Below are 24,914 nucleotides of genomic sequence, written 5' to 3' on the forward strand. Positions count from 1 at the left end.
GTGGAAGCCAGAGGTGTTGGATCCCTTGGAGCTGGAGTTGCTGACAGTTATGACCTGCCTGGTGTAGATGTTGGGAACTGAACTGGGATCTTCTAGAAGAACAGCAAATGCTCTTAACCATCAAGCCACCTCTTCAGCAGCCTCTAAATCCCGATTCTGACTGTTGTGGAACTTTAAACATTTATTTCTCCTCTAGGACCTCCAATCCTCCATCCATCAAATGCAGATTCTTCAGAGATGAGATTCAGTGAGAGAACTAGGGGACTCGTTATCCTTCTGCCCACAAGGATACAAACATACCTCAGAGGGCAGCGGTAGCACGTCAGAGGGACTTTGTGTTGTATGGAGCCCCAGCCCTTTATAGTGGGCAACATTGTCGCACCCTATCTGGCTCCAAAAGGTTCTGATAACAAGCAAAGGTTTTTGGTCTGAAGTCACGGCGAAGGTTGTTGGTCTGCAGACACAGTAAAGGTTGTTAGTCTGAAGTCATGGCGAAGGTTGTTGGTCTGCAGACACAGTAAAGGCTGTTGATCTGCAGTCACGGCGAAGGTTGTTGATCTGCAGAGACAGCGAAGGTTGTTGGTCTGCAGAGACGGCGAAGGTTGTTGGTCTGCAGAGACGGCGAAGGTTGTTGGTCTGCAGAGACGGTGAAGGTTGTTGGTCTGCAGAGACGGCGAAGGTTGTTGGTCTGCAGACATGGTGAAGGTTGTTGGTCTGCAGAGACGGCGAAGGTTGTTGGTCTGCAGAGACGGCGAAGGTTGTTGGTCTGCAGAGACGGCGAAGGTTGTTGGTCTGCAGAGACGGCGAAGGTTGTTGTTCTGCAGACATGGTGAAGGTTGTTGGTCTGCAGAGACGGCGAAGGTTGTTGGTCTGCAGAGACGGCGAAGGTTGTTGGTCTGCAGAGACGGCAAAGGTTGTTGGTCTGCAGAGACGGCGAAGGTTGTTGGTCTGCAGACACGGCGAAGGTTGTTGGTCTGCAGAGACGGCGAAGGTTGTTGTTCTGCAGACACGGCGAAGGTTGTTGGTCTGCAGAGACGGCGAAGGTTGTTGATCTGCAGTCACGGCGAAGGTTGTTGGTCTGCAGAGACGGCGAAGGTTGTTGGTCTGCAGAGACGGCGAAGGTTGTTGGTCTGCAGAGACGGCGAAGGTTGTTGATCTGCAGTCATGGCGAAGGTTGTTGATCTGCAGTCATGGCGAAGGTTGTTGGTCTGCAGAGACAGCGAAGGTTGTTGTTCTGCAGTCACGGCGAAGGTTGTTGGTCTGCAGAGACGGCGAAGGTTGTTGGTCTGCAGAGACAGCGAAGGCTGTTGGTCTGCAGAGACGGTGAAGGTTGTTGGTCTGCAGACACGGCGAAGGTTGTTGGTCTGCAGAGACGGCGAAGGTTGTTGGTCTGCAGACACGGCGAAGGTTGTTGGTCTGCAGAGACGGCGAAGGTTGTTGGTCTGCAGACACGGCGAAGGTTGTTGGTCTGCAGAGACGGCGAAGGTTGTTGGTCTGCAGACACGGTGAAGGTTGTTGGTCTGCAGAGACGGCGAAGGTTGTTGGTCTGCAGACATGGCGAAGGTTGTTGGTCTGCAGACATGGCGAAGGTTGTTGGTCTGCAGAGACGGCGAAGGTTGTTGGTCTGCAGACACAGTGAAGGTTGTTGGTCTGCAGAGACGGTGAAGGTTGTTGGTCTGCAGACACGGTGAAGGTTGTTGTTCTGCAGACATGGCGAAGGTTGTTGGTCTGCAGAGACGGCGAAGGTTGTTGGTCTGCAGACACGGCGAAGGTTGTTGGTCTGCAGACACGGCAAATCTAGATGAGGATGGCAGTTCAGGACAACCTCTGCCTCCACTGGTGACATGCTCAACTCACAAAGAGCAGCGGTTCCTCCCCAACGCCCCATTTTTTGTTACCTATCTCAGAATGCAGAGGGTATTTTGCCCCACTGTCCTCTGCATCGGCCAGTGAGCGCAGCTGCCATGCCAAGGACTCGTTGGAACTGAGAGGAAATGGAAGAGTTTTTTCCTAGTGTGTATGATTTCATTGCCCCCCAGCATTCCCCGAAATAGGACTGGATTATTTTGACAGATGAGTTGTATTTTTAAGAGAACTCAGTGCACCCGAGTGTAAATTCATCAGGCGCCAGTCACCCAATTTGGAGAACGTATTTGAGAAGTTGGAATTAAGATTTTGACAGCAGCTAAGCCTGAAATGTTGGGGTGTTGCATAAAGGGGAAGCTGTCAAAATTCACCAAGTTAGCCCTGGCCATATTAGGTTATTTAACCAAAACCATTCCCCATGAGACACTGTGGAAAACTCTGCTGTGGTTTGGAGTGGGACTCTACAGCAAAGACCCAGGTGAACCTGTGTCCTCTGGGTTCCCTGTCTGCTAGGGAAAGCCTGTCCTTCCCAGAAGCACACTCTAGAAAGCATTTAACCTGGGAGTCAGAGTTTTCTCACTTGAACATGGCTTGGACATCTTGAACAATAAGCCTGCCACCTCCATGGGAGCATCTCTTACAAACCTAGTATATACAGAGCTTGGAGGAAGCGGCTGAACCTCAGGTCCTGGTACCTAACCTGTCTCCGTTCACTAGTCTCCCTGTAGCCTAGAGAACGTGCAGACTCTCAGAGTGGGTATTATTATTACTACTACTACTACTACTACTACTATTGTAGATAAGCATTTGTTTTTATAGACAGTTGTAAAATGCAGAGCCTTCCCGTAACAGAAAGAGGGAAAGAGATTTAACTGAGAGGAACAACCAGGCGGATGGGTTTCCGTTAGCCACCCTCCTCATGACTTCCCTTTCCTGCCAGAATGGTAGCCCACCCCCAGCCTGGCAGCCAGCTGGGCTCGCAGCACCATGGCCAGAGCCCCCTCTATCTGCACAGCATCAGGGGATACGACGTTAAGTGTTCCCTCGTGGCTGCCCTTCCCCAGCTCTTCACGGTTGTAACTGACTCTGGGGTGATTGTTCTTGTCCACAGATGACTTTGAGGGATTTGACCATGTGGCATGTCGCTACTGTGACTGGGCCATGTGGCAGCTCCACAGGCTGCTCCTCAGAGGTCAGATCAATGATCTGGGGTCCATTCATCCATATGTCCACTCAGGTTGCTGGACCAAACCAGTGAAGGGGGTCCTTCTCCATATTCACCTGTCTCAGGCACTATCTCCTAGCTGTTTCAGTCTCTTGATCACTAGGCAATAAGCGTGTTTTTATGTATCTATCTGCTAATTAATTGCTCCTCTGAAAATTGCTGGCTCTTCTTTGCCAACTGTCTTTAGGTGGTTGTCGGTCTTTGATCCTGTGCACGCTGCAGGGCTTTCCCATAGACCACATGTGTACCTCTGCCTGGGTCTCGCTTGCAATGGACACACCCTCCCCAACTAGCTTCTCCTGTCACTTAGACCCCGACCTCAGCCTGAAGCTCCACCGGCCCAGTGTCCTCCTCCTACTGGGCACCTCCTGGACAGTCCCAGACTGACTGAGCTCAGTGCACACCCACGACAGAGATTTGCTTGTGCCTTTTAAAACCAGGTGAGGGCCGACTTGACCCTGGCCGCTGGTGCCCTCCCGCTTACAATCCTGAGTAAGACGCTCCCGACCTTGCTTACCTTGGATCTGCATGATTCATGAACCTGACTCGGTGGACATCCGTGTGCCTGTAACTGCTGGTCAGCGGGCTGAGCAAGGAAAACTAGAAGCAACTCCATTAGCCTTAGAGGTCCTAACATTTAGCTTTGTTTTTAATTAGTCCTAATATGGGCCATAAATAAGTTCTTCATTTTAACATGGCATGTTAAATGTTACATATGGATGACTAGATAAAAGTAAACGTTACTTTGTACTCTTGAGACTGGTCTTATGTATACATGATCCAACATAAGCATTGACCATGCATTAGCAAAGTTACTGCCTCCAATTCCACCAGTTTGGGACAGGTCCTTCTGTTCTTGGAACATACCTTGAGCAGGAAGTGTTTTACCAGTTCCTTTCTGGTTTCTGTTTCTTCGGTCTGTGATTGCATTCCGAAGATTCACCTGTTGACAATGGGCAGGGGCTTCCTCCTCACAGGCTATGGTCACCTTTTGTATGGATTTTGCTGCAAATCCAAGTAGTTAAAAATGTATTCAAAATAAGTGAATTTGTCAAGATGACTGTTTAAAAATAAACAGAAAAAAATCAGTCACTTCTCTGCATATCAGAGTATTAAAAAATAGTGAGAAAACTGTTCTGGTCAGTATTAGAATAAAAATGTGAAGTGCCTAGGAGCAGACTTATAAGAAAAACTGTGTGTCCAAAAGAGAAGCCAACATGAGGCTGGGTGAGGCATAGAAAGAGCGAGTGAGTGTAGCATCTTGTGTTCTTAGATGGGAGACGTGGCTCCCCAAATTGATACATACGCACGATGCTGGCTGTCACAAGCCCAGTGAGTGTTCTTGGAACCTTCCAGGACGTCCTTAAGGACCTAGAGAAATGCATGTGCTCAACTAGCTATGAGCTGTAAAGAATGAGGAAAACGGATGAGCAGGAGGCCTGGTGATCTTGGTGTCTAACAACTTCCTAGACCTGGAGTTTGTGAACGGTGGTCACACGCTCACTAGTGGCTGTGGCTGAGATTCAGCTGAAGTCAGCTCTGTCCCTGTGGTGTCTCTCACTCATAGGAACCTGGCACGTGTTTGGTCTCACTTTCTAGACAGAAAAAGGGGTTCCTGGCTATGCAGAGCACAATCTTTCCCACAGTCTTACTGGGGACACACTTACCTAACACCAGCATTGACACGGGAAGGAAGGCAGGAATCTTGGGGGACATCATCCTAATATTTCCCAGTTCCTACACTTACCAGATACAGGAACATAGTATAAATAAAATTAAACAGTTACATACTTAGTAACAGCTCTTAGAAATACTAGATGCAAAATTAAATATGTTCTCAGTAAGAAACACATTGGGAAGTGCAATAAATATAATGGAGCAAACATATGCTGAGTAACGACAGCACGCTCACTCTGGCAATTGGGAGAAGATCACGCACAGAAACAGGCAAATCTGTGTGGCAACTTAGTGTACGAGGTGAAGCCTTCCCACTTCAATGAGTGGTCATCTGAATAGATGCTTCCTGAAAGGTGTTGTTGTTGTTTGTTTGTTTGTTTCAAGAGAGTTTTTCTGTGTAACAGTCGTGGCTGTCCTGGGTTCTGTAGACCAGGCTGGCCTTGAACCCAGAGATCCACCTGCCTCTGCCTCCTGAGTGCTGGGATTAAAGTAACACCACCACTAGCCTGAAAGATATTTAAATAAATTCCAAATATGTTAGAGACTATGGGGGAAAAAAAAACAAACCCCATGTAATTAGTAAAAGAAAATGTAAGTTAATATACCCAGTCTTGTGGGTGTGGGGGAATCATTTTAGCCTCCACGGGAAAGTCAGAAACCATAAAGGTAATAAAACTACAATGTATGCGACTATAGGCTAATAATGTTCATATAGAAGAAACTCAAGTACATTCATAAGAAAAATGATGTCTCAGGGAGAAGGATCCGATGCCTGGGAGCCAGCTATGAAGGTTAGCAATGCCCAGAAAATGTAGCAGATCTCGGTAGTAAACAGGATAGCACCTCCCCTTCAGTGATGGAGAGTGTCTTCCTTTAGGATTGACAGAGACGCCAATACTTGTGCACACTGGTGTGTGTGAGGTCTTTAGAAATGGGCCTTTTGCAAACAGTGAATGAATGCAGAAGAGGGGGATTTCACAGCTGAGCCTATCCAGAGGAGAAAAGAGTGAGTCTCCAGTAGGAAGACCACTTCTGGGACTGGGGGAATCTGCCTCGTTCAGTCTTAGAGTGTTGGCCTAGCATGTGGAAAGCCCTGGATTTAATAAGAATAAATAAATAATAAAAACAGAAAACCTATTTCTGGGAGCTCTGCCTAAGAAGCCATGGGCTTTGTATGCTTAGGATGTCCCTGGTGCATTGTTTGTAGTCGGTAAAAAATTTAATGAGAGAGAGAGAGAGAGAGAGAGAGAGAGAGAGAGAGAGAGAGAGAGAGAGAGAGAGAGAGATATTCCTAGTAATTGTAGTTAATTGATTCAAACCAACCCACCTGCTTCAAAGTGCTCACTGGGCTGAGCCAGGCCCAGAGCAGCAAGCCCACCCTAGTCCCCAAACAGAGCTGCAGTTGTGGGGCATGGCCTTCAGGAAACCGCTAAAATTAACAGCTCAGTGAAGAACAGTGGCTGTGCATTTTGTGCCGTTGTTAAACCAGACGGTAATCTAATCCGCGATCTGGGACTCTCTGCGCCCTGTCTGTCTGTAGCCTGCTGATTCTGTCTGTCCATCTATCTGGAACCTTGGTGCATGGCTCAAAGCTGGGGAACAGCAGGCTTGCCACTCCCAGGGGTACAGCAGAGCCCCCGGCTGCAGAAAGCACACGGACAGGCTTAGTGTGCCTGTTCACGATGCTGGAAATCCCCAACCTCAGGTGCTTGCCTAATCTCTCAGAAGAAACCAGCAATATTTGGGGCGAGGGCCCTTGAAGGATTTGTTTATGTAGCATAACACAAACTAGTTAACAGTGTTGTCATGAGGGAGGACAGACAGCCTGCCTCGTGCAGCACGGACTATTCGAAATGAGCCACTCAATATTTCTGCTTAAATGACTGCAGTGATGTTTTGAAACAAGAGCTTCTCCTGAGTAGATTTTCCTCTGCTACTTTCCTGCTTGCTTCACCAAATCTGACTACGAGAGCTCTGTTCCAGAGATAATTAAGAAGAATAAACCTCAAATGAGTTCAAAGTCAAATCTAGAGTCGGTGAAATGAGCTAACAAGCGCCTTGTTCCAGCTCTTCTGAGACAGAAGGTATAATCAGCATGGTCATTAACAAGAATGTGTTCGGCTGTGGTCTCCGCCTGCATCGCGTCCGCCCGTGGACAGCACCAAGTTAAGACTGCTGACCGCAGGAGGCTGGGTGGTCCTGCAGACTCTTCCACCTTGTTACCTAAAGCAGATGGGTGGACTGATGAAGTGCTGGGAGGAAGTCCAGGCGGTGTGCGAGCTGGAGCCAGAGGTACATGGAAGAATTTAGTCACGCACCAAGGAAGACACAGACTTAACGGTACATCTGTCTTCCTTTGCTCCCTCCTGCCTCCTCGTCCGCTGGCTGTGTTTAATTTGCAGAGAGTGAGATGCGCAGTTAGAAGATAGCTCCTTGGCAAGCTGCTGCCACTCATTCTTAGTCACACGAGACAAAAGCAGGGACAAAAGTGAGCCTGCGTGGGCCAGCTCGTTAGTGTAGCTCAGTGGCACACCTGCCCCACGGCTGATTGACGTTCCACCGCCACCGAATTGACCCCATCTTTTCCTTTCACTGGAAAGTGAGCGAGACCAGCGCCAACACGAGCCCCAGGTCGATAGGCCTTGCTCTCTGGAGCATTTGTTTTCCACAGTGTGCCTGTCCTGTTTACAAGTTGTGAGCCAGCCCGGACTTCTTCTTTCCTCTGCTACCAGGATGGGTTCAGTCGTCACATTCTTTTCTGATTGCTACGCTGGGCACATAGTTGCTCAGATGTGGCATGTGTGGGCCACGCGCTTGAGTTTTGTTTATTAATGCGAAAACTGCAATTCAACGGCGGAGGCAAAAGCTGGGGCCTGGTGGGCGTCTTCAGCATTCTGAGAGAAAATTGTTTCCTATTCTGCATTCCACAAGCAAAATGAGTAACCGTGTCAAGACAGAAGAAAGACATTTCTAGATGGGCAAAATCTAAAAGAAATCTTCCCCCCACACACACACACACTGTTCTTTAAACTGCTGGAGGGTGTGCTTCAACAAAATGGCCAGTGGGGGAAACATCTTGTGTAGGAAACAGGAATCCAGAGCTGGAAGGAGAGGCCGGAGGTCCAGGCAGGTGCTCTCTCCTGGAAAAAAAAAAAAAAAAAAAAAAAAAAGACCAGTCACAATGCCACATTCCTGTAACCCTACTATTTAGGGTACTGTAAAAGGAGGAGTGAAAATTCAAGTCTAGCCTTAGTCACTTAATTGAGACCCTATCACAAAAATAAAGGACTAGGAATGTATCTATCTCAGTGTCCAGTGCAAAGGTTCAATCCCCAGTACCATGCAGGAAGAGGAGGAGGGAGGAAAGGGGGGGAAGGAGAGGGAAGGAAAGAATGAAACAGAGCACCTGCCGGCTGATGTGCTGGCACATTTACAAAAAAAATGCACCAGGACTTAAAGAAAGCCAAGCAGTGTTAGAATAAAGTCATAAAACATCACATCTTATGAGAGAAAAAGTAGACCATTGCCTGCCTTAGCCAGTTCAGTCTTCTGGGTAATTTTCAGTCTTTACAGGGACAGGTGAACATGAAGGATGGAGTGCTCGCCCCTCTCTCCTTCCCAGGCTATGATCTGCTAGATACTCTCCTTTGAGCATTAAAGCAAGAAAATGGAGAGCCTGTGATCCAAGAGCCGAGAAATCCACAGAAAGTCTGTAGAACAAGTGACTGGGTCAGGACAAGCACCGGACTCCATAGATAAAACCCAGCTGTACAACCACAACCCAGCAATGAACACATAGAAACTGTTTTTTTGAAGTACTATTCAGCACTGCACTGAACATCAACAGACCTGGTAAGGAGCTAGGAGCCTGTTGAGGTGTGTGTGGATTTTCTATGTGCCCAAAGTTACAAAACAGGCAGGTTAATACACATACCTATAATTCTGACAGTTGATAGGTAATGGCAGGAAGGGTAAGAGTTCTAGAACAACCTGGGATTTGTGAGATTCTGTCAAGAGATAGGTAGGTAGGTAGGTAGGTAGGTAGATAGATAGATAGATAAATAGATAGATAGATAGAGAGAGAGAGAGAGAGAGAGAGATAGAAGTATATCACCGAAGTGGACAGAGTACTTTGGGAGATCAGGTGCTATGGGACTCACCCCAGCTGAGTGCTAGGGTCTGTAAACTCACATTCAAACCTGTTTAGGTTTTTGGGTTTTTTTGTTTCTTTTTTGCAAATATCAGCAAGCTGATTCATAAAATATTTGTGGGAAAATAGAAGAGCCATTTTTTGTTTGTTTGTTTTGAGCTTAGCCTTTAATGGCTGAGCCATCTCCAGCCCGAGAGAAGCCGGTATTTTAAGGACTGAAGAGTCATACCTCTTAACTTCAGGATTTACTATAAAGCCGCAGTTAGACTCCGTGACACTGTGAGCGGTAAGGCCTGCAGTCAGCACAGAGCGCAGACAGGCATACAAAAGGTCAACTGGGTTTTTGGTTTTTATTTGTATGCGTATGGGTGTTTTGCCTGTGTCGGAGTCATGTGCTTGCGGTGCCCGAGGCCAGAAGAGGGCATCAGAGCCCCTGGGATTGGAGTTACAAATGGTTGTGAACTGGTATATGTACACTAGGAACTGAACCTGGGTCCTCTGGAAGAGCCCTGAGCCATTTAACCACTGGACCATCTCTCCAGCCTCTTGCCTTATATTTTGTTTTATTTTTTTAAAAAAATAAGTTCAAAATGGACCATAGCTATAAACATGAAATGTAAAATATAGAACTTCTACAGTACAACCCAAGAGGCAGTCTTTGCTTGTCTGAATTGGAGCTTTCAGATCCTGTATCAAAAGCCTTTCTACAGAAGGAAAATTGGTAAATTGCATTTCATTCAAGTTAAACACTTTGCCCTTGAAAGATTGCTAAGGGAATGAAAAGGCAGCGCTTGGGCTGGGGGAAATGTTTGCAAATCACAGATCTGACAAAAGACTTGCAATTAGACCATATAATGAGCCTATGCAAACTCAGCTGTAAGAAAGCCCATCTTAAAGGGAACAAAAGATTTCAGCAGAGAAGACATACAAACGACAACACCAGAGAAGTGGCTGGGCTCCGCCAGCTACCAGGGCTATACAAACTAAACGATTTGTGAGCTCACACGCTGTGTAAGGGCAGAGAGAGGGAGAGAATGAGCAGGTGTGTAGTGGACTGTGACTGGAAACAGCAATCGGGAACAAGTGCTCACGAGGCTGCAGAGCTCTGGAGTTCCCGGCCCTCCATGGAGAGGCAGGGGCATGGCTGTAGTAATGTGCTCTGATCCTGACATGATCTGATCCAGCCATCTACCGGAGGGACTCACCCAAAAGAAAAGCAAATGCTCCCGGAGACTGACTCATTACCAACCTCGCCAGCTTTATTTGCAAATGCGCATTCACATGTGGGCGGTGGATATACACATGCACCATCATATAAAGGGATCAGTCAATTTATCTGAAGCAGGCAGGGTCAGCACGCCTCGGAGGAACAGCCAGCCCTGAGAAATCTGTGTTGGGTAGGACCTTATGAACCGTCCTCCTGGGAGGCGCCTTGGTGTACCGTCTCAGTTCACAGAATTGCACTCTGACGTGTGGGGTTCTCCTTATGCAGAAGACTCTGGACCCCTTTCTAATGTTCCTTAAGAGTCTCGTCCCCAAAGGAAATGTCCAGATCAAAGTGGACAGTGTTTGACCATGTTTGAAATTTACCTGAGCAGAGTTTTTGCCGTTGTATATTTTGTCTGGCATTCTAGACCTCAACTGGACGACCCAGACTCTAGAACCTTAGCCTCAGGCCCAGCCGACTCATGTGTAATAGAGAATGGGTAGACTAAAGGAACAACAGCTCAGAAATGTCTAATGAACAAGGAATGTGTCTGTCCTGTGAAGCTACATCTCATATCCAGCAACCCTAGAGAACCCCTAGTGTGTGAACCGGGACATTCCCAGCAGGTTTGGTTTTGTAAGTGGTTGAGGTTTGCGGAGGGGGTTGTTTCTGTTTTTGGTAGTTGTGGATGATTCTTAGCAAAATGCACCAAACCCGAATTCAGCTCCAAGTTTCTTACCTACAGAGGGAAATGGGGCCTGAGTAGACATTTGCTTCCCATGTTCTCATGGGTGTCCAGTCTCTGACTTTCCACTGGGCCACTTCCCTGGGAGGCAGCTGACCTTGGTTTCCTAAGCCATAAGTAACTAAGAAACTGTCGTAGAAAAAGGCCCACACACTGGGTTTTGATCCTATTGCACATACTGGCTTTGTGGGAGCCTAGGCTGTTAGGATGTTCACCTTACTAGACCTGGAAGGAGGTGGGAGGTCCTTGGAACCCCACAGGGCAGGGAACCCGGTCTGCTCTTAGGGCTGATGAGAGAGGGAGAGTTGATTGGGGGAGGGGGAGGGGATATGGGAGGCGGTGGCGGGGAAGAGACAGAAATCATAAATAAATAAATAAATAAATAAATAAATAAATAAATAAATAAATAGAAAAGAGTTAATAAGAAGCCTCAGATACTAGGCCAATCGGTTAATTAAAAAAAGAAAAGAAAAAAAAAAGAAAAAGGCCCACAGTGTATTTTCTGGGAGAGGGGGTTTATCATGGGACCAAACAGTCAAACACGGTTAATGCTTCCAGAGTCCGAGCAGACAAGCCAGGCAGAGGAAAGAAGAGGAAATAGTCATTGCTATATGGCCCACACATTGATCGCACTGGCTAGCCCCTGGTTTGCCCAGGAGAGTCAGGTGTTGTGAGAGTTCTACTGTACCAAGCTGCAACTGGGGGAAGCCCCACCCCCAGCTGAGTGGCTGAGTGAGGACCAGGTGTGACCTGTTTGGCTGGAGCTGCATCCAGATGGCCACCAAAGTCTCATCTCTTTTCACCCCAAGCCTGTCTCCTGTACACAAGCCCCCGAGTCTGACCATTGCTTCTTCCTGCTCCTCTTTGTGGAAAAGAAACTCCTCCTAGTCCCCCAAGAACACCCTCCTGTTCCCCAGGACCCTATTCCTAGTCTTTCAGAACCCCTTGCCCCTCAGACTCCCTCCTGTTTCCCATGATCTTTTTCCTGATCCCCCCATTATCTTCTGTCCCCCAGGACCCACATTCTGGTTCCCCAACATTACCACATGCTCCAAGGCCTCTCTAGTCCCTCAGGATCCTCACAGCTCTTCTAAGTCCCCTTTCCTGGTCCCCTAAGAGTCTCTTCCTGGTGTACAAATGAATAGGCCCTAAAAATAGACACATCTATGCTCACCCTTCCAGATGTGGCCATCTATTCTTACCAGAGCAAACAGCTTTCCGTCACTTCCAGATTCATCTTCAGCGAGAAACTTCTGGCCTTCTCAGCCTAGGACCTGGCTTCTTCGTGCAGAGCTCTGTCCTGGTCTCCCCGGAAAGGAGCTAGCCTTGAAGGGAAGAAGAGGGTTCTAGAGATAGATCAAGGGTAGGACTGTAGCCTAGTGGCCACTGTTGGTCCAGAGAAAGAGGAATCTAGAATCTGGAACTTCCTGTGTTGCTATATTTGCTTCATGGAAGCTGGACACGGCTGCAGCTCCTGGGTAGTCTGGAGTGTGGCAAGTGCTGGTCACAAAGCTACCCGTGCTGCCTCCGCCTGGACACTGTGCGTGTGTGCTGCTCCAGGGACTCTTGACTGTGGTGAGAACTCCTTCCAACCCTCAGGCCTTCCCATCTTAACACTGCACAGGGACATTACAGCTTGCAGAACAATCAGAGCTCCAATGAGGAAAAGTACTTGCAGATGTCAAATAAAATTTCACGGGGAAGCTCTCCAGGGGCAATCGAGGATGAGTGCATCCTATTCCTGACCTGCTTTTGGCCAAGTAGGGCGGATACGTCATATCATGATGAATCAGGCTCTGCCTTCTGGGTTGAAAGTTCCAGAAACTGCTCCCTTACACTAACCTCGGGCTTGAAGATACCACCATCCTTGGCTCTACCCTGTAATTTCTAGCCAGGGAGGTTGTGCTGGGTCCCTGGGTGGCCGCATCTGGGTCTTTCTCCCATACCCTCCCATACAGGCCAATAGTGGGTATGTTCTGGGCCCTGGTACTCCCTGTTTTGTGGTTCTCGACCCACCAGGGGTCACAGGGTTTCTTTGTTCCCACTCTGTGACAGCAGCCATGCCCTTAGGGTAATGTCCGTGAAGTCAAACTGCTCAATTCAGATTCCGTGTGCGGGACCTGGTCACAGCTACCCAAGCAACACAGGGATGGGGACACTGAGACAAAGATGGACAGGAAACCTCTGTAAACATCCAGTGTCCTTTCTGAAATATGTATCGGAGTTTCCTTGACCCAAGGCTGAGGCTAGACTCGGAAGTAGGGACTTTGGCAGCAGCAGGCAGCAGTGGCTAAGACTGTGGACTGGGGCCGGGACTCTTTCCCCAGCCTGAATGCAGCCTCCACCACTCTCCACATTAGCAGGAATGAGAGCCCAGGGATGGCCTCTCCAGTCACACAGCAGGATGCAGGCCAATGCAGGTTAATCTGTAGGTCAAGATGAGGGTCCCAGCAGCCCATGACTGCAGGAGTGGACAAGGCAAAGGACTCTGCACGCAGTACCCTTAGACACAGATGGCCAGTTACATGCAACTAGCTAGGATTTGCAGAATTGAGCAGAGAAATTTGGATGCTGGCTCTCTGCATTCCTTTCAGACTAGTGATCGTTCAGAGTCCCACCCTGCATACACAAGATGGCCTGCACATCTCTGGGTGTCCCGCCCACACATGGCCCACTGTGCACAGGCGTCATTGCTGGTGACCACTGAAGCCTCAGACTCCTCTGAGTGCAGGTTCCACTCGAGACAGAAGGCTGCAGGCCTTACCACTCTGTCCTCTGGACCTCAGACACCAGATGCTCACAAGGACCCGGAGGCTGCTTGTAGGGACTGAAACCAAGAGCCTACGTGGGGCAAGCATCACTGTGGATATGTCCCCCATAGTGGAGGTGACCTGGTGGCAGATTCCATTGCACAGAATCTAATGCTCTGAGCCGGGATGGCCTGTGGGCTGAAGGTGGCTGTGGTAGGGTGAGAAACAATCTGGTAAAATATGGCAGCCTTGAGGCTGTGTGGCCCGCTAGGTCTTCCCCATTTCCCAGCGAGATAACCATCTTCTAGGCTGTTTGATGAATGCAGTTCTAAGGCCCAGGTTGTATCCAACAGTGAGATGTCAACCCAACCTCTGCCTGTAACCATTTGCTTATTTTCTGTAGCCCAGCTAGCCACATGCACTGAGGTTTGCCTAGAGATTATTTCTAGTAAAAATATTGAGGTACAATTCACATACTGTTTATTTAACACATTTGAAGCATCTTCTAGTCCATGGTTTTCAGAATTAGTTCCATGACCATAAATGAAGCCCTGTGTCCCCCAAACCCCGTATCTCCCAAACCCCTTGTCCCCCTAACCATGCCTCCTCAACCCCACCCCCTGGCGGCCACTAGTCCACTTTCCTTAACTTGAACTTTTAATACAAATGAACCATCGATTATGTCTTTTGTTCCTGGCTTCTCTCACGTCACATTTCCAGGGTTCACTTACACTGGTGTCCGTTGATGATTCAGAATAGTTCATCATATGAACAGACATTTTCTTTTATCTTCATTCATAGATGTAGGCAGAAGTTTCTGTCCCACAAGCCACTCCCAAGTAACTGATGCAGAGACTTAATTGTAAATGCTCGACCCATAGCTTGTTACTAGATAACTCATATTTAAATTGACCCATATTTCTATCTATGCTTTGCCATGTGGCCATGGCTTGTTACCTCATTTTCTACACGTCCTGCCTTCTCTTCATCTCCTGACGTCTGTCCCACTCTGCCTTCTTCCCATCACTCTCAGTTTGGCTCCTGCCTAACTTTATCCTGTTCAGCTCTTGGTCAATCAGTGTCTTTATTAAACCAACCACAGCGACAAATCTTCACGGTGTACAAAAGGATTACTCCACAGCCCAGAGAATCACATTTGGGTTATTTTGCCTCCTGGTGTAAAGTCCTGTACGAGTTCTCTGGAGACATGCTTTCTCCAGCGGAGACCCACACATGGAACTGTGGAGTCTGATGGTAACTGTTCATCGGAGGAGCTGCCAGAATGTTCTCCAGAGTGACTGGACTAGTCTGTACTCCATCGGCAGTGTATGAGTTCCAGCTCCTCCATGTTCTCACTGACCTGTTACCAGCAAACTCTTTCTTACTGTGTGGACCGTCCTTCAGAACTCATGGCACCAAATGTGTGTGTGTGTGTGTGTGTGTGTGTGTGTGTGTGTGTGTGTGTGTGTATGAGAGAGTGTGTATGTGAGAGTGTATGTCTGTATGTGAGTGTGTGTGTGCTGCGTGTATACCTTCTTTCATGGTATTGTGAATAAGATTTAAAATTTTTCATTTTCTGGTTATTTGTTGAAAGTTTGTATAGATAAAGTTGACTTTTGTATATTTATCTCATATCCTTCAATGTTACTGAATTAATGTTTCAGCCTTACTGTGTTCATTTATTTTAGTGGATTCTTTGGGCTTTTCTATACACAAAGTCATGTCATTTCTTCCTTTCCAAACTGGATTTATTTATTTTTATTTTTAACTCATTTATGTCTGACTGCCCTAGCTTGAATCTTCAGAGCTCCTTTGCTCGGAGTACCAAGGGCAGACCTGATTATCTGGTCTTACTTGGAAGGGGTGAGGGGGGGTGAGATATGGTTTCTCTGTGTTGCCCTGGCTGACTTCGAACAGAGATCCGCCTGCCTCTGCCTCCCGAGTGCTGGGATTAGAGGTGTGTGCCACTATCACCTGGCTCTACTCTTGCTTTTTAACGATGCTATTATTACAAATTATATTAATCAGTTTCAGGTGCTAAGTCAACCTTGTTTCCTTAGCAAAAATCTTTCTCCATCGTATTTTTTTTCTTATTACATGTATCTATTTATGGGGGGGTGGCATGTGTGTGCCATGACCCACAGGTGAAGGTTCACTTGCAGAAACTGGTTCTCTCCTTCCACCATATGGGTCTTAGGAATTAAATTCATGTCATCAATCTTGGTGGCAAACGCATTTACCTGCTGAGCCACCTCAAAGGCCCTCCTTCCTTCATGCTTCCTAAGTCCTCTATCCGCTGCTGGGTTCTGTTTGTTATCACGTCAAGCTCTCATTGCTGTTCTCATTTTTGTTTCTGAGATGGTCTCATGTAGCCTACTCTGGCCTCAAGATCGATATATAGTTGAGGATGGCCTTGAACTCCTGATCCTCCTGCTTCTTCTTCCCAAGTGTTGAGGTTAGAGCTGGGCACCATCATGCCTGGTCTTGTTTACAGTTATGTTTCTGTAGTTTTCTTAAGATCACAGTGTCTGGGTTTTGTGCCAAGGTCAACAGAATGAACTCGGCAGTGTTTCCTCCACTCTTGTCGTGGATGGTAAAGACTTGGTGTTTAACCCTTGGAACGCTGGAGAACGCTGTGTACAGGCGCCTGGACCCCTGATTTCTGTGTGGGCAGACTGCTAAATTAATCTACCAGCCTCTGTCTGTCTCCAGGCTTGCTCTAGGTGTGTCCAGATCCTCTTTTCTTCCCACACTCGTTTTTGCTTCGCCATTTTAGAATTTGCCCATTGCATCTAAATCACCCACCTCGCAGACACACTATTCACAGGGTATCCTCTGTCCTTTTCCTCCTTGGTGGCAGTGTCCCACCCTGCATTTCCCATTCTAGTTGTATGAAATGTGTCGATTTCGATCTTTTCAAGAATCGACTTCTCAGCGCTGCCCTCTGTTTTGGTGCTCCCGTTCTAATTTCTATTACCTCTTTCGGCGCACTGGGATTCCTTTTCCTCTCCTTTGCCCAGTTGTTCAAAAGTGGAACGTTAGGTTATTCATGCCAAAGCTCTTTTTGTAGACATCTCACCGATCAAAAGTGCTCAGAGGTCAGCGGTTCCAGGTTTTAACTGCCTTTCCAGTTTCCCGGACTCACCCTGCTCATTCCCCACGTACGGAAATGATGTCAATTAAATCTTCAGAAGGGGGGGGCGGGGGGCTTTTCCGTCTGTATTTCCCACTCCCACATGTCGCTGGCACGGGGTCTGTGTGACATCCCGCGTCCCTGACTGACTTCCTTGTAGCCACCACCTGTCCACCAACCGGATGTCCCTCTCCTCCACAGGGCGAGTGCTCTTCGAAGTGCCGCAACCTGTTTGTGCTAGAGACGGTGTGCGTGGCCTGGTTCTCCTTCGAGTTCCTGCTGCGCTCTCTGCAGGCCGAAAGCAAGTGCGCCTTCCTGCGGACTCCGCTTGCCATCATCGACATCCTGGCCATCCTGCCCTTCTACGTGTCGCTGCTCGCGGGGCTGGCTGCAGGGCCCACGGGCAGCAAGATGCTGGAGCGCGCGGGGCTGGTGCTGCGGCTGCTGCGGGCGCTGCGCGTACTCTACGTGATGCGCCTGGCGCGCCACTCGCTGGGACTGCGCTCGCTGGGCCTCACCGTGCGCCGCTGCGCGCGCGAGTTCGGACTGCTGCTGCTCTTCCTCTGCGTGGCCATGGCGCTCTTCGCGCCGCTCGTGCACCTGGCCGAGCGCGAGCTGGGCGCTCGCCGCGACTTCTCCAGCGTCCCCGCCAGCTACTGGTGGGCCGTCATCTCCATGACCACCGTGGGCTATGGAGACATGGTACCGCGCAGCCTTCCCGGCCAGGTGGTGGCGCTGAGCAGCATCCTCAGCGGCATTCTACTCATGGCCTTCCCGGTCACCTCCATCTTCCACACCTTCTCGCGCTCCTACTCGGAGCTTAAGGAACAGCAACAGCGCGCGGCCAGTCCTGAGCCGGTCCTGCGTGAGGACAGCACACGCGATGACAGCACGCGTTCGGCCAGCGCCACCGAGGACAACTCACAGGACCCCGAGAGCGCAGGCACAGCAGGGAGCTCACCAAGCCGGAGGGGACCCTGAACCCAGTGCTCTGCTTGAGAGCTTGGGAGGGAAGGGGGTCCAAAGCCTCGGAAGATACCAAGGGTCTGCTGACCCAGGAGTCTCAAACTTGGTCTGGCATGTCGTTGCAGCCGGCCTGGCACCCCAAGCAACCCCGAGCTTCGCGTAGCCTGGAGGATATAGCAGCCTGGTCTTTCTCTGCTTTTTATTTTCCCTCCAGTTTTAAATTTTCTATGGCTAATTAAAAATAATTGAGTCCCAGAAAATCCAAGCCTGAAGCAAATGCCAGACACTCTAACTTTTGCCCCTTCCCTGCCCGCTCCTAATCTAGGGCAGCGCACCCCCCCCCCCAACAGAGGGTGACATCTACCTTGTGACCCTCAGTGGGCACTATCCCATGTAAAGGACACCCCACACGGCCCATGTCCCCATCACCTGCCAAGTGATGGGGCAGAGGTTTGACGAGGTACTTAGCCCCCAGTTCTGCCTAACTGCTCTTTTGCAGAGAGAAGAGAAATCTCAGCGCTCTTCCTCCACACCATCTCAATCAGGTGATCAGGTTGCGTGGCCTTTTAACCCTTTCCCTGCCATCCCAGCTAGCCTGTGGGAAGGCTATCTGTCTCCAGGGCATGTTCTCTTCTATTGGAATGTTTCCCTCAAGTGAGAGCAAAAACCCGGGTGACAGGTATAGTGGGGTACAGGGGCAGTTCGAGGAGATGGTGAGGACACCCCTAGGAGGCTCTTGCTGGGACACTGATAGACCAAGGAAGCATGGCCTTTCTCTGCTCCGTGGAGGTGAGGAAAATGGAACTTGCTTCACTCTTTCCAACAAGCCCACACTTGCCTGTAATCACACTTGGGAAGTGGAGGCAGGAGGATCAGGTGTTCACCAACATTCCCCACCCGCACCACACACACTCCATACCTGAGATAGACCTCCTCCATCAGGAGGGAAGATCCTCTGTCTTCAGGTCATCCTCACTGCCTACTGCATAGTAAGTAGCTTCCAGCAAGGCCCCTACATGAGCTCAGTACAGGCCCGCTTGGGGGCCCTTGTACTTTGCAAGAATCTACTGCAACCAAATAAAAAGTTGCTCGCCCTTCCTCACAGCAGAAAGCTGAGTTCCTCTCAGTCGGGTATCATTTATGTTCTGTGGGATCCACACTGAGCCTGGGGTTCCTAGAGCTAAAAGGGGGGTTGGTTTCCTATGACGTGGGGGAGGGGTGGCAGGGGGTAGCAGACATGCACACAGATGGACTTCACCTGTCAAGGCACTGGGTATGAGAGATAAGAGGCCTGGGAAGCAAACTGGTAACTTGGTCTTGCCAGTAGCAACCCTCCACAGCCAAGGAAGAGATGGAGGCCCGTGACCCACACAAGGCAACCTTCTCCTGCTTCTCTGGAATCTTTGGACAATCTCCTTGAGACAAAAAGGATGCTCAGCTTTCAGATGGAGAAAAGAGCTGCTCAGGATGGGGCTGGCCAAGCCTGGCTGAAACCTGGAGCCTATCATGGGGTTTGCCGAGTCCGTGGTTGCAGCCCTCTACAGAACAGAGTCTCTTCTTGCTAATAGGCCCACATCTACCATGGCCAAAGCTAACAGAGTTTTTTAAGACACCTTTGAAGCAACTGGGGAAATGCAAGGAGTGGAAAGGCCAGAGCTTCCTCCAAGAGGGGGTAGAGCTAGAAGCTACCCAGTGGACCTTGGGCTCAGGCCTGCCTCCCTAGCACCTGTAGCAACGTGGGTGGACCTTGAACACACACTGGAGGCGGGTCTGGGGCTTCCAAGGTGAACTGCCCTTCCTGTAGCAATGGCTTTGGGCTTGCTTAGGTCCCAACAGGGATTCTGGTACCAGTAGACAGAGATCTAGCCAGAAGGGAACCTCCTGTACCAGGCTGGCATTCAAGATGGATCTCTTCTCCAGGGACAGTATGGACTTCTGCTACACAGAGACATTGACTTCCTCCATGAAGACCCCAAAAGGAAACTTCAGGTTGCGGTCCCCTGGAAGTCAGGGAAGCCATGAGGAATGAGCATGGGATCCACTGTCGTTCTGGCCAGTAGCCAACAGGAATCTCAACCAGGGGCGTCAGAAGCCACCTTGAATTACCATATGGTATGGGGTGATAGCCAGCTCTGTCGAGAATGGTGGGCAGGGAAGGACACATTCCTTTGAGCTAGCAAACCACCTGGCTCTGGGCTTCTCTGCCTAGAGAGACCCAGGAAGACTCCTCCACTTCCTGAAGAACTTCCCAGAAGGATAGAGAGCTGAGCATGCTGTGGCCTCAGCTTCCTGTTTGGTTTCAGAGAACACGTATTCCCCAGATTCCAACCATTGGGACGTAGATGAAGTCCATATGGAAACACTCGGCAAGACACCACCGTGCATTGGCTGCATCCTCGGTGCCTGTGATCCTTACAGTGACCACAACCACAGCAATGATGGGGCTGCAGAAAGCAGGTCTTTCTCATACCCCAAGAGCCAGCTGGGCTTGTGTGCGCAGAATTGTGGTGAGGTGTAGCCTCCGCCATGCAGGCAATAACCCCAAAGTCTACCGGTACCCTACCAGGCTAGAGAACAGAAGCAAGCCCAGGCAGTGCCTCACTCCTGAGCTTCTCTTTCCTCACTGTTGGTCCAGAGTGGGCCCCCAAACCTTCTACTTCCACAGCTTGGAAAAGCATAATCCCAGCCATGACTGTACATCTTTGGGTTACCTGGAACCCTCTGCTAGTTTCCTGGAGGGCAATGTGAGTCCATTTCATCACACAAGTCCACATCCTTACATGCCAGACTGATGCCCTCATCCACCCAGTCATGCATGGACTAAGGGCCTCGAGTCCTTCAACCCAGTGCAACCCTGTACCAGCACCCGCCCCCCAAATTAGTGCCTGTCACCCTTCTACACAAATTGGTGGTACCACCACCCACTACCCTACATCTCCCACCCCTCCTGCCTTGTGCGTCTGCTGCGATTCCATCCTCCCTACCACATACGATTTATTGACTTAAGAGACACCACACGGAGTATGTTCATTCAGCAGCTGGGCCTGCAACCGATGGCATTTACTTTGGAGGCAATTACCACTACAGACATCCCCCTTCATTTTTTTTTGTTTTTTGTTTTTTCGAGACAGGGTTTCTCTGTAGCTTTGGAGCCTGTCCTGGAACTCCCTTTGTAGACCAGGCTGGCCTCGAACTCACAGAGATCCTCCTGCCTTTGCCTCCCAAGTGCTGGGATTAAAGGCGTGTACCACCACCGCCCGGCCCCCTTCATTTTTTTTTAAATAAACATCTTACAAGCCAGGGAGTAAGCAAGAATCTTGCTCACACACTTAGACTATCTGAGGGAAGCTTGAAGATGCACAGTGTGGCCTCTCCAGCCATCTGGTGAGCCACCACGACCATCAGAGCTAATGTGCTGTGGATGGATGGCATCACTGTGTGCACAAAAAGACCTTCTGCCCAGCAGAAGAGAAGAAACTGTTATGCAGAAGCATCTAGAACATTCTGGACCCAGGAGCCAGCCAGGTCAGCACAGGGCTGCCAAGCATACATGATCTCATGGTGAGCAAAGAGAGGGGCAAAATACAGTGACCAGTATCAGGCCAGTGACTTCCATCTCCACAGGGTGCAGCAGACGCACCTGTGGCACACAAGGGCAGAACAGGGCTTGAGGACAGACAAGCCACCAGCAGCTATGACCGCACACTGTCTAGCACGCCCCAAGCCCTGCTAGGAGACGAGGCTTGCTGAAGGAAACTGGCTGAGAGGAAGGGACTCAGCGGGTTGCTGTGCCTGCCATCTTGCTCGGCTGCATGAATCTCTTTCAGGGTCAGGCCAGTGTTTGTCTGAAGGAGGTAGGGAAAGACACCTCCCTTTTCCATCACCTTGAAAACACCCCAGAGCCAGCCCTAGCTCCACTGTCCCCGAGTCCCCCACCTGAAGACTATGGGGACAAGCACTCAACTTCATATCTCTGCCCACACCTGGCCTGTTCATCTGTGGAGTGCACAGGGCCAGCCTCCCTAATGCGGAAGCATAGGTTGGCACTCAGCACCCACGGCTGATTGGTCACATGTCCTTGTCTTCCTCAGATGCCTCAGAGAGCCTTGGCACTGGCAGGGTGTACCGCATGGGGGGCGGGCTTCTGGGGATGGTGAGCAAAGGCATAGGCCTGCCCCAGGATAGCCAGGTCCACCATGACCTGAAGCAGACCACAGACTGAGAACTGCAGAGGTGCGCCGTTGAGCAGGAAGTAGGCTGTCTTGAAGGTGTCACCACTCGTCCACATGAGCACCATCTTCAGGCTGTAAGAATAGAAAGGGGCAGTCAGTGTTGACCCAAGAACAGGGACATATATAGAGGTCAGCTGTGTGACCCAAACGATTAGGGCACATTAGGAAATGGGAACCACACAAGGAGGTGGGATCCCCTGACCCAAGCCTGTCCACCCTACCACCTTGCACTCTTCCCTGGTCCCAGAGAGAGAGGACAATCTACCTCACACTAGGACATGGGTGTTCTGACCCCCCCATGGATCATACCATAGCTCTGGCCAGGCCTTCAGAATGGCTTAATCACAGAGAGCAATAAAGGCTGGTACCCAGGGAGGCCAGGACCTCAGGGGTCTTTAGCCTGGCCCAGTAGGTTTCCATACTGGGTGCTACGGATGTAGGGGGACGGTGAAGGCAGAGGCAGGACACAAAGTATAAGGCAGCTGCCCTGGGGCCTTCTCTCAAGAGACTCTTCCATTAGAGAAACAGAAACGACCACTATTGTCCCACACGTCCCTTGTCTTCCCATGGCATTAGATAATACAGATAAAACGTAACTGTTTTTGCTGTATAATAGTTGCAAACAAACCCAGCTTCCCTGGCAGCTGAACCTGTGGCACTAACTTAAACCACAGGCAGTCCAAGTGTGCAGGCTGCAGCTGGTGCCCCCAGGCAAACAGCTGATTGGTGCTTACAGCTGCAAGACCCCTAATATACTATGCAGAGGAGACATCCCACAAGCTAGGCACAACCACTTTCGTTGGCCATGGCTCTGCAGTATGCCAGCTTCCTGTCCTCTTGGGGACACCAGCTTACTCCTTCCTGAAATGGCTATCTCTTTCTGCCAATCCCAGTGCTGCAGCTCAGATGCCCGAAAACAAAGGGGGAAGCATACCCAGGTGTGGTGGCACTTGAATGGTGGGGGCAGATGGATTAGGAGTTCAAGATAAGCCTCAGCTACAAGACTTTGTCTCAAAACAAACACACCGCATTACTGGAAAACCAAATTATGAGAAGACACCACACACGTACAGAATCCAAAGGACCCCTGATGGGTAGGTATGCTAATGTAGGGCCATATGGAGGTTAATATTGGCTAATGTTTCTCATGTGGTTGGACAAGTCTGAGGCTGCAGGTGGCTGAAGTCAGTCTGTATGACATGGTCAGGAACCCGAGATTTCACCCCTCAGACAAGTGGCAATGTCCCTCATACAGCACCAAATGAATAGGAGACAACTTCCATAGGATCTTCTGTGGTAGTAAGGCTTTCTGTTGTCATTTTAAAGTCAGGTAAGGCCAGGGCCTGGAGCGACGGCTCAGCAGTTAAGAACACTGGCTGCTCTTCTAGGTTCAATGCCCAGCACCCACATGGCAGCTTATGTTAACTGCAATTCTAGGGGATGTGATACTCTCACACAGACATCCATGTAAGCAAGAACATCACTCAATGCACATAAAATAAAATAAGTCACTTTTTAAAAACTGGGTGAAGCCAAACTGTTGGGTTCAGAATACCCAGAGTAATAGAAGCAGGTGATGGGAATGATATCTGGGTCTTGTTGCATGGGTGATGCAGCAAGACCCTCACACCTCAGCTGCAGTCCCTCAACAGAGGAACAGAGCATGGGAGTGTTGGGGTCACTCCCCTGCTTAGGCAGGAGGCATCTCTCAGAGGCCAGGATCCCCCTATAACAGACAGACTTGCCAAACTTCCAGAGGCTTCTGGGACAGTCACCCCTGTCCAGGCCCCACAGGAAATGCCTGGACAGTCATGTATCCCAAGCTGAAAGCAGGTGCTGAACTCTCAGGATTCAGTCTTAAAGCCAATGGCACATGTCCCTGGGCTGTACAAGGGACATGTTGTGGCCTAGAAGGAAACTGGAACCAGCTGTGACTCATGCGGTCTTCTGCAAACCAACGTCAATTAAGAAGAGCCTACAGCAAAGGTGGCCAACCTGCTCCTCAGAGTCACAGATGCATGGTGAGCACGAGCTGGGACCAAACATGCATGGGACCTGTGTGACCCACTTAGACACAGAAAGATGGGGCTTAAATAATTCGCCCAATGTCACATACTAAGTAGGTTGGGATCCCTTGGGCTCAACTCCAAAGTCCAGCAGCACAGGACTCTGAGACAGGTCGCAGCCCAGGATATACAGCTGTAGCCCTTAGCCCCAGACCATCTGTCCCTGCCCAGGCCACCTGCCCAGCTGCCCTCACTATTAAGATCCCATTGGCCCCAAGCACATAGTTGTGTCTGTAACACCAAGCGGAGACATGAGGTAATTGCTGGAGCATGGCACTGCCCAGTGACAGGGATATTCTTAGCCGCCTGGATCCTTCCTTCAGATGGTCTCTATCCTCCAGGAAAGACAGCTTGCTGCTGACGCCAGCAGCATTCTGGTCCTGGGACAATCTAATCATGCTGAGGTTTTGACATGCTCTGAATGGCTCAGAGAGTAGCAGGGGGGAAGGAGACCACGGTCTACACAGGAAAAGCTACAGGGCCACTGTACACAGGGCAGATTCACGGTCAATTTCCTGGGACTGTTAATGCTTTGTTTGTTCTGGGGCAATGGACACCAGCTTTTCTCCATGCAGGAGCTCCCCAATCCTTTACATCAGTGGTAATCTTTACGTGCAAAGAGTGGGCACTGCCCCTGAAATCCCAGTACTCAAGAGATTAAGGCAGGTAGATCCAGTGTTGAATAGGCCAGGCATGATGGTGTGTGTATGCCTTTAATTCCAATACTTAGGAGGCTGAGGCAAGAGGATCTCTATGAGTTCAAGGCCAGACTAGTTCACTTAACAAGTTCTAGGACTACATAGAGAGATCCTGTCTCAAAGCGGAGAAGGGGAGAAAGGAAGAGAGAAAAAGCCCAACGGCAGTCTAGGAAAATGATGGGGGCAGGGTATAAAAGTA

The 24,914-nt window shown here is 49.7% G+C and overlaps 2 protein-coding genes across 12 annotated transcripts in view; one reads left to right on the forward strand and one right to left on the reverse strand.

The window, feature by feature from the left end:
* Positions 1-18,926, forward strand: part of Kcng2 (potassium voltage-gated channel modifier subfamily G member 2) — a 66,982-nt gene extending 48,056 nt beyond the window's left edge. For all 8 annotated transcript variants that reach the window (XM_075968185.1, XM_075968180.1, XM_075968182.1 and 5 more), the window contains one exon: positions 16,955-18,926. In XM_075968185.1, the coding sequence (XP_075824300.1) occupies positions 16,955-17,734 (780 nt within the window). In that variant the 3' untranslated portion in view covers positions 17,735-18,926. The remainder of the gene's footprint in view (positions 1-16,954) is intronic.
* Positions 18,927-20,741: 1,815 nt separating this feature from the next.
* The window catches only part of Slc66a2 (solute carrier family 66 member 2), a 39,044-nt gene continuing 34,871 nt past the window's right edge, over positions 20,742-24,914 (reverse strand). For all 4 annotated transcript variants that reach the window (XM_075968191.1, XM_075968192.1, XM_075968189.1 and 1 more), the window contains one exon: positions 20,742-22,023. In XM_075968191.1, coding sequence (XP_075824306.1) covers positions 21,816-22,023 — 208 coding nt within the window. In that variant the 3' untranslated portion in view covers positions 20,742-21,815. The remainder of the gene's footprint in view (positions 22,024-24,914) is intronic.

This window comes from Microtus pennsylvanicus, chromosome 4, assembly GCF_037038515.1.
Source record: "Microtus pennsylvanicus isolate mMicPen1 chromosome 4, mMicPen1.hap1, whole genome shotgun sequence".
NCBI lineage: Eukaryota > Metazoa > Chordata > Mammalia > Rodentia > Cricetidae > Microtus > Microtus pennsylvanicus.